The following is a 17,224-nucleotide window of genomic DNA, read 5'->3' as shown; positions in this document are numbered from 1 at the left end:
CCACCTGATGGCCTAGGATAGTTCCTTTGAGTTTTTTTAAAGATACCAGTCATGTCTCTCCCACCATCTTGTCAGTTTCAGCCTTCAGCTTTCTACTTGATGTGCTGGCTCTGCATGCGTAGGGAGGATATAGCAGTGGAGCACTTTCAAGTGAATGGTCTTCCCCACAGGCTTTGTGATGAGGTACATCTCTGTTAAGGATTCTGCCACAGATAGGTCTGAATGTCTGAATCACCAGTGTCAGTCTTCCCATCACAAAATGGAGATCCGGTGGTAAAGCATTCTTGCCCAATCCTGTACATATATCTGGTCCTGGAGCAGTGTTTTGGGAAGCCTAGGTGACACTTAACAGAAATGTCTAAATTTTGTATATCATTATCAAACAATTCTTCCTCTGCCATGAACATATGGATGTGCTTGACATAATAGTTTCTAATTTCGTTTTCTGTTCAGGGCCAAGTCACCCGTGCACAAGAAGCTGAAGAGAACTATATCATCAAGCGAGAGCTGGCAGTAGTGAGGCAACAGTGCTGCTCAGCCACAGAAAATTTGCAGAAGGCCCAGAGTACTATCCGGCAGCTGCAGGACCAGCAGGTGAAGGGGTGATGTTGACACATGAAACAGTAAAGAGGGGAGGGAGATTAAAGGGGCACAGGTTAACTAGTTGGGTTGTGGTTGGTTGCTTTTTCTGAAACCGGTCTTATCAATCCCACACCTTTCTCCTTCTTCAGTTTTTTAAAATAATTCTATTTGCTATAGAGAAGAACATATTCTTGTGCCTAATAAAAATATAAGTGATCTACAGAAATGAAATTATCTGTGTAATTACTATTTTGTTCCTGGAATGAGGTTAATCTCAGCCCCGTTGTAGCATGTTACAGATGGCCAAACTATATAAGTGTGTTCTCCCCACGGTTCTAAAAACCAAGATGCAACTATCATGGGTGGTTACAGATTTGTTTAGAGCAAACATTTGTTTAGAGAAACGGTGTGTGTGTGCCTGTGTGCATGCTTAGTCCTTTGCTTACAAATAACGTACCTGATAAAGAGAAAGTTTATCCTCTGATCTTGCTTTTCTACTGCAGACCAACATGGCTACCCACCTGAAGCTACCCTTTGCTTACAGGCTGTTTGGGGATCAAAATTGTCCTCTCAAACTGTTTTCCCTTTATAGGGAAGATATGAGATCTTTTGCCTCATGGATGAGAGAGTAGCTGGCAAAGGGAAAACCCGGGGTGAACAGATTTGTCACTTTTTTCCTACAGCCACACAGCATAGCTGCATTTCAACCAAAGTAAGAGAAGACTGCAAACTTAGCTGCAGTTCTTCACCCCATCTAGTTTGGTCTAGATTTGTATACCATCTGGTTTATTGGATTAAAAATTGTAAAACCAGTGCAGACAAATAAGATGGTTGTGATGATGATGAATTTACAGCATTCTGAATGTATGTAGTGCTTTTACCAGGTGCAGGGAGGTAGATAAACAAGGAAGAATATGTATTTGATCGAAAGAACACATGTTTGGCTTAGTTTTGATGGGGCAGGTGGACTAAGAAAGCCAGTGTAATGTAGTCTAGTATCTGGGAGATCCAAGTTTGAATCCCCATTATGTCACGGAAAATTATTGCATGACCTTGGGCCAGTCACATACACACAGCCTAACCTACTTCATAAGGTTGTTGTGAAGATAAGATGGAGGAACGGAGATTTCTGTAATATGCTTTGGATCCCCATCTGAGCAAAAAGCAGGACATGCATAAATAAAAGGGGCTGTGCCAGGGGCTTCGTAGAAAGAGCGGATTTGATGGTGTGAATTGAAGGAAGTAAGAATAGTGGGATCATGCAAGTATTCTGGGAAGTAGTTCCGTTCATAAGGGGAAGAATGGGAGAAGGGGGGAGCATTTGAAGGCACGGGAGATCTTTGGACAGCTGAGCATGGTAGACTGGAGAAGTGAAAGTCACAGGAATGGATGAGAACATAAGTCAAGCCTCCCGTATCAGGCCAGTGTTCCTAGTCTAGCATACTGTATCAGTCAGTGGCTAACTGGTTGCCCTGAAGAGCCAAACAAACAGGGCACAGAGGTCGAAGCCCTCCCCTGCTTCTGCCTTTCAGCACTGGTATTCAGAGGGTTTACTGCCTCTGGCTATGGAGGCTCACTTCAGTCACCATGGCTAGTAGCCATTGATGGACCTCCCTTCCATGGATCTGTCTAACCTCCTTTTAAATTAATCTATATCTTCCTTTTGTCTGTCCTGAACCTATTTGCCAACAATTCTACTAGGTGCCCCCCAGTTTTAGTATTACGGGAGAGGGAGAAAAAGTTCCCTCTATCCACTTTTTCCACCCCATGCATAGTTTTATAAACCTCTGTCATGATTCCCCTTAGCTGTCTTTTCCTAGACTGAAAAGTCCCAGACTATCCAGTATTTCCTGATACGGAAGTTGCTCTAGTCCCCTAATCATCTTGGTTGCTCTCCTTTGTACCTTTTCTAGCTCTGCGATATCTTTTTTGAGATACAGCAATGAGAAATGCACACAGTATTCCAAATAAGGCAGCGCTATAGCTTTATACAAGGGCATTACAGTACTGACCATTTTATTTTCAGTTCCTTTCCTAATAATTCTCAGCATAGAGTTTGCCTTTTTTGACCTCTGTCAGATGCTTTCAATCTCAGTTTCAGCCAATTCGGACTCCATCCGCATGTACTGAAAGTTAGGATTCCCAGTATGCATCACCTTACCCTTACCAACATTGAATTCATTTGCCATGTTTTTGCCCACTCACTTAGTTTAGAGAGCTCCTCCTGTAGCTCTTCATAATCCACCTTGGTTTTCCTCATTATGAATAATTTAGTATCATCTACTAACTTAACTACTACACCACTCACTCACTCACAATGCCATATCATTTATGAACAAAATAAATAGCAAGTCCCATGACTGATCCTTGTGGGACCCCAGTGCTACCTTCCCTCCATTGAGAGAACTGTCATTTTATTCCTACTCTCTGCTTGCTGCTATTGAACCATTTTTAATCCATAAGAGTATCAAAGGGATGTACTGAGATAGGAGGACAGAAGATGGGAGGAGGCAAGTCTGTGGAGTTGGTAGGTAAGGATGGGGATTCCATGCTGGATTTAAGAGCAGACAGGAAGACAGATATAATAAAGGATGTCACAGGATCAGAATGACAAAAGAGATGGATGATTTTAGTGCCTAGATGGGTGTGTGGGGGGGGGGGGGCTGAGGTGGGGTGTGTTTGGCCTGATAAACAAGGTTCTATAGCAGAACACCAGAGAGATGGAGGCTGCAGTAGTTAAGGTGAAAGATTACAAAGTCATGAAGCTGAATTTTGACTTCAGGAGTGGAGATGGAGGTCCATATTTTTGTATTACTGTAAAGAAGTTACATGGTTTTGTGATCAAGTGAATATGGGAAGCTAAAGAGGGAGAAGAGTCAGATAAGTGTAGTGTGTCATGTCTCTTCTGCAGGTTGGGTGATGATAATGGTAAAGGATACAGAGTGTGTATGAGGAGAGGAAGGCTTGGGGGGGGGGAGAAGATGAGATGTTTAATCTTGGGCATACTAAATTGAGATTGGTAGTCAGATGTCCAAGCAGAAATACCGGAAAGGCAATTGGACATATGGAATTGGAGGGAGGGAGGGAGTTGAAGGGAGGAGAGAGTTGGGTGCCGTCAGTGTATAGGCAGTACAGAAAACCATGACATTTGATGAAATTGCTCTAAGGCGATGAGTACAGACAGAATAGAAGAGGGCCATGGGGAAGATCCTTAGCAGACTTTTAACAGGTGGAGGGTAAGCAAAAGAAGAGCTTTTCCATATGGAAACATTGAATAATTGAATGCGGGATAAGATGGTTAGAAAAAGAACCAACTAATAACAGAGCAATAGAAACCTATGGTGTGAAGGGTGAGAATTATCAGTGGTGTCCAAACAACAAACCTTTGGATCTGGCACAGAGGAGGTTGTCAGTGACTCTGATGAGAGCAATGTCAGTGGACTAAAACAGGCAGAATGTAGATTGTAGGGGGTCAAGAAAGGATACTCTTAACAGGAGTAAACAGCATGTTAATAGAGTTTGATGGAAAGGAAATCAGGCAGTACTTGGAGTGGGAGGGTGGGACAAGACATTGCTTTTTGAGAATGGATAAAACAGTGGATTGTTGGCATTCAGTCAGACAGGAGCTAGAGGAGAGAGATTCCTTGATTGTCTGGGAGAAGTGGCAGCCAGAAGTTGGGTAGGAACAACATTAAGAGACCATGTGGGGAGGTTGGAAAAGGTCATCAGGGTAGTCAGATTGTCTCAGGGGGTAAAGATAGGAAAGAAGAGTGAGCAAGGTGTAGGAAGACTGCTGTAAGGAGAGGAAAATGCTGAGAAGGGAAGCGGAAGTGGTGTTGTTTCACCATTAACACTGAAGGAGGCGTGTCTTGAATGGAGTGAGAAGGGGCAGGTGGTGGAGCAGGCCTTAAAAGGTATCCGAGGTGGAAAAGAGAATAGGTGCTGAGGATTCCTGCAATGCAGTCCTAAGCAGAGTTACACTGTTCGAAGTCCATTGCACTGCTAGAGTTGATGTTGATCAGGGGAGGTGTATTAGTATTGTTTAGATGGCGGTGGAGAAAGAGAAAATGACTGTATAATAGACAACATCAGCCAGGTCTTTTCTGCTCCTCAGGAGTTCAGATTCATGACAGCATGAACAAGGTAATAAATGCAGGACTGGGAATGGGAAGAGTCTCTGGAGCAAAATGACTGAACAGTTTAATAAAAGGATGCATGGAACACAGAACTTGTAGGGAGTAAACAGCGAGCAGAAATTGCAGTGGCTTTCTTAGAAGCTTTGTCCCTTCTGCTGAGTTAGTCCACTGAAGGAGCAACAGGCAGAACATGAGGAAGGTGGACTGTGTTCAAAGCGGGACAAAAAATAATTAATGGTCAGACCAAGCGTATTCCACAGCAGAGAAGTCAGAAAAGAAGCCGCGTTGTTATTTCATGATATATGGATCGCCGAAGTGTCTGGGGGCTGTGAACTTTCCTTATGCCTTGCAGGGAAATCCCCGCTTCTCTGAGGAATTTGTGAGTCATCTGGAAACGGAGCTAGAGCAGTCACGCCTGCGAGAGTCGGAGACCCTGAGTGCCCTTAAGGAGATGCAGGACAAAGTGCTGGACATGGAAAAGGTACATCTGCTGAAAGGGCCAGCATGGAAACTTACCTGTTTTGAGAATCAGCCAAGAGCATCCTGGGCTACCAGGGAGAGAAGTGACTCAGGCCTAAAAACCTGGATTCTGTAATACAAGCCGCTCTGTGTTGTGAACGTAAATGAAGATTGTGAAACTAGATTGAATTCACACAATCAAGGACAAGAGACACCAGGGAGAGTCACAAGATTACTTTTTCAATCATTTTTTCTTGAGGAGTTTTTTTCCGTGAATATCCCATATCCCAAGATTACATCACTATTTCCTAATCTCGTGGGGGAAAGTCTTGAAAACAACTGGTTTTGAGGACACAAATAATTACTGGTTTTATCATTTCAGGGTATATTTCAGGAGAAAGATTCAACCATGACAAGCCAGCAGGGGAAGATCACTTTGTGATGATTTTTTTCACATCAGTTGGTTGGATATTTTTACCCCGAATTTCTGTGGCTTGTGGCTTAATTAAAAATGTACATTTTACTTTTTGCAATATTTCGAATTTTAAGCACAGGAGCAGGCCAATATGTTTTAATAATCTTTCCCAACTTCTTTTCTTCTGCAGAAGAACAGCTTGCTGCCAGATGAAAACAATGTGGCTCGTCTACAGGAAGAGCTGAAGGCTATGAAGGTGCGGGAGTCTGAGGCAATGAAGTCTCTCCGGGAGCTGCAGCAGCAGGTGAAGGAGCTCAATGACAACTGGCAGGTATGTTCTATTGTAATAATTGTCCACATAGCAATATCTCAGGACACGGTTAGTAAATTCATCGACTCGGCTGTGTCACTGGCACATTGTAACCTTTTTAAACAGGCTACAGATGCTGATCCTGTAAACTATGTAGAAATAAATCTTAACAGCATGAGGCAAGCTAATGCACGGCAGGGATACCCATATGCCGGTGCATGGACTTGGAATGCTTGTGTTCTGCCTCTCCTGCTCTAGGCCCATTTGTGTCGGACTGGGGGGCGATGGAAGGACTCTCCCCGCAAGAACACTATGAATGACCTCCAGGATGAGTTGATGAGCCTCCGTCTGCGTGAAACTCAAGCCCAGGCTGAGGTCAGAGAGCTGCGTCAGAGGGTGGTGGAGCTTGAAACCCAGGTGCGTGTCAAGCTTTAATGTGTTACACTTCTTAACACAATAGTGAAATGAAAATGTCCTGGTAGTAGCAGGTTCATCATCATGGTGTCTGAGCAGTCCTGCATGGAGACTGCAGGTGCGCAGGCCAGACACAGAACATTCGGGGGGGGGATTTGAGTGTGAGGCACTCTCCCTTACTCTAATTGTTGTTAGAGCTGCCAAATGCGCATTCAGATGAACTAGCAAATGTTTCATGGCTGGCTTGTGCATGCATAGCTCCCATTTGTGGCTGCATAGGTAACCACTTGATGAGCGTCAGTTACAGGTAAGTGTAAGCTAATTTTTTACATACAAACAATGAGTGCAAGTGTATGGAAGGAGTGGAATATCTGTTTGTGTGCATGTCTGAGATGTGAGGGGAAGGGGCAGTACCCAGCAACAGCATTATAGAGTCTCTAGCCTTGAACTGCCAGGGCCTCGGCTTACCTTTATTTCTTGTTTCCAGGATCAGATCCATAGCAACCATCTAAATCGTATGGAACAGGAATGTGCTGGGCTGCATGAAAAGGTACAGTACCTCACAGCACAGAACAAGGGGCTGCAGACCCAACTGAGTGAGACCAAGCGCAAGCATGCTGAATCTGAATGTAAGGTGAGTGAAATCGGATATACCATGCAGCTGAGCAGGGCCAGTTCCCTTACCTTCTTATATATGGCAGTGGGTGAATCTTGCTAGACTGCAATTCTAAGGGCAGCAGCTCAAAACCCAGAGAGCTATAAATCCCATTCTCATTACAAGAATTATTCCTTGGGCCTATTAGAATTACCAGGCAGTGGTGCACTGCAGTTGGCAGACCTGCTTTTTCAGAGGATGGGATGAGAAGCCTACCCGTTAGGTGTCCTTGGCTTTTGTCACTGTCCTGTTTTTGCACAGTTCTCTCTGTATGTCCCTGGGCATCCCTGGTAGCTTAGTGACTCATCACTAATCTCATGGCACCTTCAGCCTCCATAAGGAACTGCAAGTTCTTTTTCTGGTCCTTGCCCATAGTTGGTCTCCCTGCTTGCACTCTGCTGGGCTGCTGCCATTAGTTTGCACTTTCTCTTGCAGAGTAAAGAAGAGGTGATGGCAGTGCGCCTGCGAGAAGCTGACAGCATGGCTGCTGTGGCAGAGATGCGGCAGCGGATTGCTGAGCTGGAGATCCAGGTTAGCAGCACCTGGGATAATTAGCAATGGATCTGCCTTGGATGCAGAGCAGACTTTATCCACAGCAGAATCCCAAGAGTATTGGCTTTGTGTTTTGCTGCATCTTTTGTGTCTGAATTTTGGAGCGAAAAAACATGTTCGCACAACATAGGATCAGACAACATGTCTGATATAAATTGAGTAAGGTTGAATTTGAATATGCAAACTGGCATCACAGCATGGTCTATGACAAGGATCCACAACATTGTGCCTGTGGGGGCCATGGTTCCCTCCCACACCTTTCCTGGCCACCACCGAGTGTTTTTAGAAAGTGGGTGGGGCTTTTGCCCAGCAGTGCTTCTAACTGATCATTGAAGATCTGATTGGTTGTGCAGATGTTCAAAAAATCGCTTCAGCAGCAGGATCTTCATTGTGTGACTGAAGATAAACTGTATGTATTCAAGAAAATATTTTAAAACAATATATTCATTTTAAAAGGCACCCTGTTAAACATAGCTTCTGCCTGAAATGTGGAAGAGTTACTATTGGAGTGATGCGTGACCTCACTCCCTGACATTCTGTGATTGCGTCTGCCTCCTGGGGCAGCCATTTTGTTGTTGCGCTCATCACCCTGTGTCAGAATTCCAAAGGTGCCTGAAGGCTGAAAAAGATAGGGGTCCCCTGGGTTAAAGTTAAATTTCTAACCTTACTTTTGTATGTAATCCAGAATTACCTCTTTCATGCACACTGATGATCAATTGGGTCAGAAGTCTACTTTGTAAGAGACCCAGATCTTCAGCTGCTTCTCTGTGCTTCGTTGCTTTCTCTTCTTTGGACTCTCTTCTACTGTGTAATGCATGATGTGATGTCATTGTGCAGTTTGTCTTCCTGCTCATGACTTATATCAGCGGCAGGTGGAGAAATGCATTGTGCAATAACATCACATTACATGAACTGTAGTACATTATGAAGCAGGGAACATGGCCTGTAATAACCTAATTCCACCTTCAGTCAAGCTCACAAAAGAGAGGAATCAGGACAAGAAGATGCAGGCGCTGATACTGCTATGTACAGCAACTCCTAGGAGAGTCACAAGCTCTGCCTTGTGTCCTCCTGTGTTAGTTTTAGAGAGTCTTGGTTTGAGTATTAAGCATTTCTAGACCTCTCCCTTCTTTATCCCTTTTCCTTTTGATTTCCCCACTTACAGGTGTCAAGCAAGAATAAAAACTAATAACCTATTTGGTTTTGAGGGGGTTCTTTGTTACAGTTATTGGGGCCTACTCCATTCTTTAACCTCCTTCTACCAGTGAATTAACAGGAAATGCACACCATGCCATGTATAACATCTTACTCATTTTTATTGCTCATCTTAGGTTAAAATCCTTCTCTACCAAAGGGACTTTTAAAAGCCGGAAATGACTTCAATAGTGCAGTTGACAGAGATCTAAAAGCCTGAAGGAAGTCCAACTCTTGCACAAGGGCATTCTGCAGAGGCATAGGGCACTTTTTATTTTCTCCAGGCTGCTTTTAAAACATAATTTGTCCAAAACATAGTTTGTGTTTTGGACAAATATCAGTGTGTGTTTGCAAATCCATGCACTGAAGTAATACACACATTATGGGGGAAGGCACAATCAATTTCACATTATCCCTGCTGGCCACGCGATTCTTCCTCACTTCTTCTCCTTTTCTGTACACAGAGGGAAGAAGGGATGATCCAGGGCCAGCTCAACAACTCTGACTCTTCCCAGTACATTCGAGAACTGAAGGACCAGATTGATGAGCTCAAGGCAGAGGTGAGTCTGAGCTGGTGAGAGAAAAAATGGAGAAGTCCATGAAATGGTTCCATTGCGTAGTTCCTGGTCCCTTATATGCTGGCATCCCTTATTAGCATCTATATGAAGTCTCTTTTTCCTTTATAGAGCCTCAAACTGAAGAGCCGACAAAACAGACTGTGGCTTACATAATTACTTATTTCTTAAGAAAAATCAGAAGTCAGTATTTAAGGTGTGAGTAAGCCAGTTGGTAGGCATCCGTTGCAACAGCAGTCAGGACACGACTGTGGAGAGAATGCAAGGATTCTCACCACTGGCTTTGCCCCAGAGAGATCATTGATTTTATTGTGCAAAGTGATGTGATAGAAGGCACATGGTTCAGCTACCCCACACTTATGTGATCTAGGGAACATTTCTGATTCTATTTTAAAAGTAGCTATATCTGTTTCTCATACACCACATACAAATCTCTGTCTAAAGAGTGAGGTTGCCGCTGCTCTTCCACGTAGGCCTAGGGGAGGAGGAAGTCATTCAGTTATACACACACATTTGCTGCTGTTTCAAGTGCATGTTATTGTATCTTTTGTTTTAACACATGCAGCTCCTGATCTGTCATCTGTCTGGGGGAGGTATCTGTTATACCTTATTCATTGCTCATAGTTATTCTAGTGCAGACAGGGCATTTTTTACACAAAGTGTTTTCTCCCCTGTCTGCAATGAGTTTTTTTCTCCATATTCTTAACTCCAAATGATTGGAAAGCTACATGGGTTCCATTATGCTGCACTTACCATCATGGACATCCCTACTGCCGTTTCTCTGTCTCCCTGCAGATCCGACTGATGAAGGGGCCAAAGCCTTTTGAGGACTCCATGGGCTTTGATGGTATCCATATTGTTAGTCACCTGGGAGTGGATGATGACTCACTGCACTCTTCAGATGAAGAGCTGCTGACCAGCCCCATGGTGGTGGGTGCTTTGCAGGATGTCTTGTACCCACTATCTCCCCATAACACACGCTTTCTACGGGGTGCTGAAAGCTCTGGCAAGGAGAGTGATGGCACCACAGACAGCGATCCAGAGGACCCTGCCTCTGCCACTGAACCTAATGGTGAGATAATTTTCACCGAGGCCCTGAGCAAATGAGGAGAGAGACTGCACATCTCAGCTCCATCTGGAAGGCACTTGGTCCTCTGGCCACATCGTGCTGAGGAAACAGAGGTTATGGATCAGTCACACAAGATGCATTCAGAATCCCCTGCCCAGTGAGTATCATGCCCCCAGGATGGCACAGGGGACGGACCGTTCTACAGCTGGCCTGCATTACACAGACCATCTCTATTGTTCATTGTCTGCACTGCCTTTTTTCTAGCTCTGTAGTCAACGGGAATTTAAAATCCAAATCCATGTATAATCCTTATTCTCCCCCTCTCCCCTCCTGCCACACCTTCTCCCATTCTCAAAGGTTCGTGCTTTCGAGAACTTCCAAGGGACAGCAGAAGCAGCTCGACCACTGGTTCCATATACTGCAGTCCAGTTGTAATTTCTCTCTGTTTGCTGTGCTCAGAGAGACGAGGGATCAGTCTTCCCTTTATTTATGTTTCCCTCTACTCTGCTGTTCTGCATACAGAGAAGAAGCTTGAATGCCTCCATACTTACATGTCATTTCAGCCCAAGAAGAGGAAAGGGAGGGCTGTGTGTGAAGAGTGCAATTCCGAAGAGGTGATTTGGTGAGAGAGCGAGAGAGAGAGAGAGAGAGAGATTGTATTTTTGTTCCTGCATATGTTACTTATTTATACTGTGTAATTGCCAGTCCTGCACCCTATAGGGGCTTGGCGTAAAGCTTTAAGTTCAGTGATCTTGAGGGCTTTTATGGAGCAGCCATGGAACTGCTTCTGTAGCTAACGATATAGCATCTTTTCTGTTTAAATGTAGTAAGGGAATTGTTACACATGGTACTTTTTATGGCTCATTTTTGCCTGGAGCTGTAATTCCATTTGCATCTTTAAGAAGGGATTCAGACGCTGTCGTATTCCAGAGGGTAAGTGGCAGTTCTTCCATAATTCCTTACCTGGAATTGTATGGGATGATGTCCTATTCTTCCATAACCCCTCCTTTATGGTATTCTCTTCAAAAACTAGATCCTGTTCTGCTCCAGACAAGCTGAAGTCAATCAAAGCACTCCATAACATAAATCTTATTTGAGTAAGAAAGATACAATAGGAAGTTCCTTCTTGAGTAGGTGGATACATTTTGAAATGCCTGGGAGGGTAGGTTGAAGAATACTTTCTTGTTAGCAAAGCTAATACGCAAAGAGATGGGAATTGCAGGATGCCTAGGCATCTGACCCTGTCTGTTTAGAAACTGTAAATACTCAGATTCTCAGGGTGGAATTACATTGTATGAAGCCAATATAGAGAATCTGACTCTGTCTTTGCCTCAATGTACTAATATGGAAAAGAACACTTACAGGAGAGAATCACAGAAAAAGCGGCGTTAACCCTTCTTGAGCCCACAGGTTTTTCCCAGCAAATGCTGTCCCCAGTCCATGCATACCATATTTGGGAAATGTGACTTCGCTGGAATCGTATGTAGCTTCTCCCCTATCCCCCAACCGCTCATTGCAGAAACACCCCTCTTTTTCTACTTACTTGGAGGAGAGGAAAACTTCAGCTTCTCAACAAGATTATCTTCTGTCTTTCATTGGGCACCAGGAATAATTGACATATCCCAACTGAATAAAGAATCCCAAGTCCACAACCAAACATCATCTCATTGAAGAATATTTTAATGTTCCTTATAGTGATCCTCACCTCAACTAGAAATAGTATTATATCATGACAATTGGGAGGGGGTGTTGTCTGCATTGTAAGATTAATTTTTGCAATTCAATGGATGTTCATTCAGTTCACCCCAAGAGAAGTCCTTTCAGCAGATGGCTTATCCCACCTCCTGGGGCAGACCAGAGAAAAGTACTTGGGAACATACGATACTGCCTTGCATCAGCTTGAGACATCCTGCAACTGATATTCTTAGCCTTTCCTCTATTTTTCAAGGCATAGAGCCAAAGCGTGCTCATTTTATTCTGACCCCTTTCCCTTAAATTATGGAGTCAAAGTTTGAGATCAGTAAAGCCAATCTTCTGTAATATTTCCTTAAGAATCGGTGCTATTTTCAGACTCTACAGGAAGGCCAAGGTCCCAGCCTCTTCTGAGAAAGAAGCAAGAGCCAGGCAGCTCTATGCAAATTGAAAGATGTTCAGTGGTGTTGTCTTCTGATTTGAGATATCTGAAGGGTGTGTTGATATGAAGCACTTCAGCTTGCAAGGTGTCTGAGTGCATTGTTGCAAATGTCATGCTTCCTCTTCAGAATGGGTTGACTGACATTAGGAAAAGGATAGGGTTTCACAGCAAAACTGTGCAAGAGGAGCTAGAGGCTGCGGTAAACTGAGGGTGCAGAACCTGAATGTCAGCTGAGGAAGTAGCCAACTTCTGCTGATGTTATTAGACAAGATCTCCAGCTGTTGGGAACCTTTTGCCGATAGGTCCAGCTAGGTTCCAAACTGGGAAGTAGACTGTTTCTACCTGCAGAGAAGGGGAAGCATTTCCAGTTACAGACATTTCCTTTTCCTCATATTCTTAACACTTTTTGCCTTTGTTTATTCTATGCTGTTACAAAGTGATATATACACAGGTCTCCGTTTGCTGGTTGGTTTTGCATAGTTTCTGAAGCTTGCAGCATTGCTAGGTCAAATGTTCTGTATCAGATACACACACGTCCAAACTTCTGACAGAAGTCTTCATGATCCTGCCCTTGGCATGGGCCTTGCCATTTATTTGGTTTGTAGTGAAGAAGGAATTCTTAGATTTTTTTTTCCCCCAAGGCTAATTTTGTTAGTCACTTTACCTCCTGAAATTTGGACTTCCCTAGTGAGGTTAAGCCAGCATTTGCAACGCAGAAGCAGGACAAACCCGCACTCACCACCTACAATCCACTACATGAGTGGTTCTAAAGCATTATGTGTGTATTTATATAAATATGCCTGGAAAAGGTTCCAGTTTGGTATAAACTTGCATATTTTAATAGATGTACTCTATATCTACTTATGCTGCACTGTATTGCCAAATTTCTGTGATTTCCCCCTGCCCCTTTTCCATCTGCCCTGGAGAGCAGCAGCATAGTAGGTGGTCCAAGCAGGAGCTCAGTCCACACTGTTGCTTTGATCCGCTTGTGTCAGCCTGATGCATCTCTTTGTTACTAGTTGCAGTCTTGGGTGGCTTGTGAAACTGTTTGCCAGTCTGTGCATAATTCCTAGCAATTGTTATTTGTTTGTGAAGTGCTTGCTGCCTCCAACCTTACCCGTATGGGAGAGATTTCGTCCCTGCTGTTTCTAAATATGGAGTGAGCCCATTGACTTTAGTGTTTCAGATTTACACTAGAGTAAATGGGAGACGAATGTGTTTGCTAGACAGTATCAAACTTCCTTCCTCAGCCTGTTTTAGTTTAGGAAATTATAATATAACGTGAAGGACACGTTATTTAGTTTACTGACTCAGGCCTTACCTTAGTTTTATTCTAGTATAACTGACTCAAGTAAAACTGCTAACATTGTCCTGTACCAAACTACTCAGCAGTAACTAGTCACATGACTGCAACCCTGTTGTGTTGTTGTTCTGTTTGAGACCTTCCGATTTTTAAAAATAGTTACATCGAGACAGCAGGGGGGAAATGGATACATTATAGTACTGTCTCAAGACTGCCAAGAGAGTTCTCTTTTTTTCTTGTAGTCATTAGCTAAATTGGCTTTGAAAGGGCTAGTGTATACTTGGATAGTACTAGCATAGTATTTAAATAAAGAATACAACACAGACTACTGCCTATGTTGGCTAAAAATGTGGAACCAGACAAACCAGTTACAGAAGAACTCTCTTGCGCATCGTGTGCTGGCTGGTGTCAGAGCAAGGCCTTTCTGCTCTGCCAGATCTCATACATTAGCAGATGTTCACTTGGATACCATCAGGAAACAGAGAGGTCTTTGCCGCCACCACACCCCTTGGGGTTCTCTGCCAATTATCATATTGTTGGGATTATGTTATTAGCAGCAGGAACGGATTGTAAAGGGTGAACCCAGTTCTTCTTATAGGCAGTAAGTTTTATGAGCTTTCTTCTCTTTCATTTCTGTTTGCAAGATACTCTTGTACAAGTGTTGTTTTCCAAACTAAGGTGCCAAATACTTTAGCCACTTAGCACTCTGAAGTAAGGGGAAATAATGTGTGTCCGAGAAGGCAGAGATTAGAGGAGAGCAAGAGAGATGTGCATGTACGTACATTCCACTCTCAGAAGCATATTTATTTCTATCGAAAATAGGTTTGCACAGACCTCTCCTCCACTTTCATTATGACTTCTTCAGGATATACTTGTGTCGCTTCAGTATTCTCAACAGCAAGGGTCATCAAGTAACCGTTGGACTTTATGTGGCCAATGGCTGCAGGTTTTTTGTGCCATCAGGAAATGAGTACTGCGAAAGATGGAGCCACCAGTCTGGCAAAGTCAGGGTCCTAGAAAAGCCTAACTCCAGCACAGGCTGCTGGACAGGATAAGCTGGAGGCTATGCTTGTGCGTTTCTGCGTGCTCTCTTTTACAGATACAGGCACAGTTCAATTTGCACTTTAATAGTAGTTCTTTCCCTTCTTTGTGGAGGGAAAACAATGTGGTGCTGTGTTTTAGGCTGGGGTTGGAAATGCTTTCTTCTTCCAGCCCTGACATGACTTCTAGCCATTCTGTGTCCTAAATGCATCCATTCCTTTCTCATGTGCCACAGTTCCCACTTCTGTAGAAGCAGGGGATGCTGAATTAACTACTGTGAATATTCATGGGTAACACCCTGTTAATTTCACTAAATTGGGCTTGCCCTTTCTAATCCAGGTCCCATTGCATAAGATACACATGTAGTATGCCCCAAAGGACAAAGTAGAATGGGAGATGTGAGGCTAGAAGAAAAGAGTCTGTGTTCTAAGGCCTAGTCTATTTAGTTTTCGATCTCAAAAATGGTAGGGTGGAGGCAGACATTTCATTTTCAGAGTAGTGGGGGTGATTGGATAGTGCCGGCACTGCCCACCACACAAATTTGCATTTAATTGCCCAGAGAAAGAGTTCTGAAATAATAGTTCTGCAGATTATTTAAACCAGGGGAAAGCTGGCTATGGTTGGTACATACTGACTGGTGCTTATGACGTTGCCAATACATACCCAGTCCCAGAGTAGTTTATCACCATTTTTAATAATGTGCTGCTTGAAGAAATGCAAACAACCTGTGAAATACACAACGAGTGAGGCAAGAGCTAAACTCACCCCGTTAGTATATGAAGCCAGTGCTACATTTTATATTGCAACAGATAACCAACAGGTAAACATTGGGTTGGATTCTGCAGATCATTTCTGTTGATAGAAGGGGGTTGAGTTTTCACTGATTTCCCCCCTGCCCCCACACCTAGTCTCCTGCCCTCTCGGAGCAGCAGCTCCGGGGACATTTGGGGCTGCAAAGGGTAGGGAGGTGGCAAAATCATGCCACACTGATGGAACTTGTTATATTAGTGGGAATTTTCAGTGGGATCTAAGCCACAATGAGACTAAGCTCACTACAGGAAAGAACCTACTGTAAGTTCTCTTAGAGCCTAGGCCTATTGTTATTCCGTATCAATTCCCATTTTTAACTATGGGAATTAGGAGCCATTTTACAAATGTTTAAAAGAATTGAAAAAAAACCCATTTAATCCCTATGGGACCTGCTCCAAAACAGCTTCCTTGTATTCTTGTGTCAATATGCTGCTTTCTTACCCCCCTCCCCCTGACCACATGATGAGATTATTATGAGGGAAGTGCTATTAGCATTATAGAAATACAGGTGATAGTAGAAATCACTGTAACGAGGACTTAAGGGTAGAAAGGATGTGCTTGGACAAGGTTAGGAGATTAAAGAAAGGAACAGGAGCTTTTTTGTTTAAGTTTAGGCAGTGCCTTTTTGGACATGAACAGACTAAAGCTAAGTACACTACACTCCAACTAATTACACTACACTCCTGTTAGTTTGGGGGGAGCTATTTTTCTTTGGGTTGGAAATGTATCTCGAAAAAAATGTAGGTCGCATCTGTCGCTTGGTGAAAGAACACATGCTTTCAGTTCAGAAGGTTCCTCGTTCAATTCTTGACATCTCCAGTTAAAGGATCTCACATAGAAAGTGATAGGAAAAGAGCCAGTGCCAGCAGACGAGACGGATCAGTGGTGTGGTTAGTCAAAGGCAGCTTCATACAGTCAAAGTACAATCGGTAACTGCATTGTGTCAAAGTGGTTGCTGTCATCTTGTAGGAGAATAGCCTGTGTGAAATACTTGGTGATTGAAAGCAGAAGCAAAAGAGTGAAATGAAGCCAGGGGTGAGGCCCTTAATGCTCCGTGATGCTTTTGGAACAGCGCTGTAACCCATGCTGGCCCTGCAGCATACAGAGCAGTCTCTTCCCTCAAAAGTAGATTTGGCCCTATACACAAAAAACTGACAAACAATAAGTTACTGGTTGTCCAAACGGAAAGTGCAGGTTGCCATGGGTTTTTGTTTTCAATGGTAAAAGGCATTGTCCTCACAGCCCCAACTGTTCCTTAAATTGTTTCTCGTGTAACTATGTATCAGTATCCCTTCTCTGCTTCTCGGAATATAACTTCTATCCTTCCCAGCCCATGCCCATTTTAAAACAAACTATTGTACAAAAATATCTGTACTTTCAAAAAACAAAACAATAAACTATTTACACTGTCTTAATAACTCTGCAGTTCTGGCCTTTATAAAGCAGGGAGTGCTGGTGAAGTTGCTGGGGGAAAAAACCAACATGTGTGTCCTAGCAGGGGTGGGATAGAGAGATGCTAATATACACAAGTACAGTGAGCCCAGGATAATAGCTAGCTCAAGGCCAGGTTTGACA

General features: G+C 43.5%; 1 protein-coding gene across 3 annotated transcripts in view; it reads left to right on the top strand.

The window, feature by feature from the left end:
- EVI5L (ecotropic viral integration site 5 like) overlaps positions 1-17,067 on the top strand; it is a 64,880-nt gene extending 47,813 nt beyond the window's left edge. For all 3 annotated transcript variants that reach the window (XM_054976069.1, XM_054976068.1, XM_054976066.1), the window contains 8 exons: positions 454-594; positions 5,071-5,199; positions 5,783-5,923; positions 6,161-6,319; positions 6,804-6,950; positions 7,407-7,502; positions 9,182-9,277; positions 10,088-17,067. In XM_054976069.1, the coding sequence (XP_054832044.1) occupies positions 454-594; positions 5,071-5,199; positions 5,783-5,923; positions 6,161-6,319; positions 6,804-6,950; positions 7,407-7,502; positions 9,182-9,277; positions 10,088-10,399 (1,221 nt within the window). In that variant the 3' untranslated portion in view covers positions 10,400-17,067. The remainder of the gene's footprint in view (positions 1-453; positions 595-5,070; positions 5,200-5,782; positions 5,924-6,160; positions 6,320-6,803; positions 6,951-7,406; positions 7,503-9,181; positions 9,278-10,087) is intronic.
- Positions 17,068-17,224: the final 157 nt, after the last annotated feature.

The sequence above is a fragment of the Eublepharis macularius genome, chromosome 4, assembly GCF_028583425.1.
Source record: "Eublepharis macularius isolate TG4126 chromosome 4, MPM_Emac_v1.0, whole genome shotgun sequence".
NCBI classification, from domain to species: domain Eukaryota; kingdom Metazoa; phylum Chordata; class Lepidosauria; order Squamata; family Eublepharidae; genus Eublepharis; species Eublepharis macularius.
The sequence above is the reverse complement of the archived record's forward strand: the minus strand, read 5'-3'. Positions and strand labels throughout refer to the sequence as shown.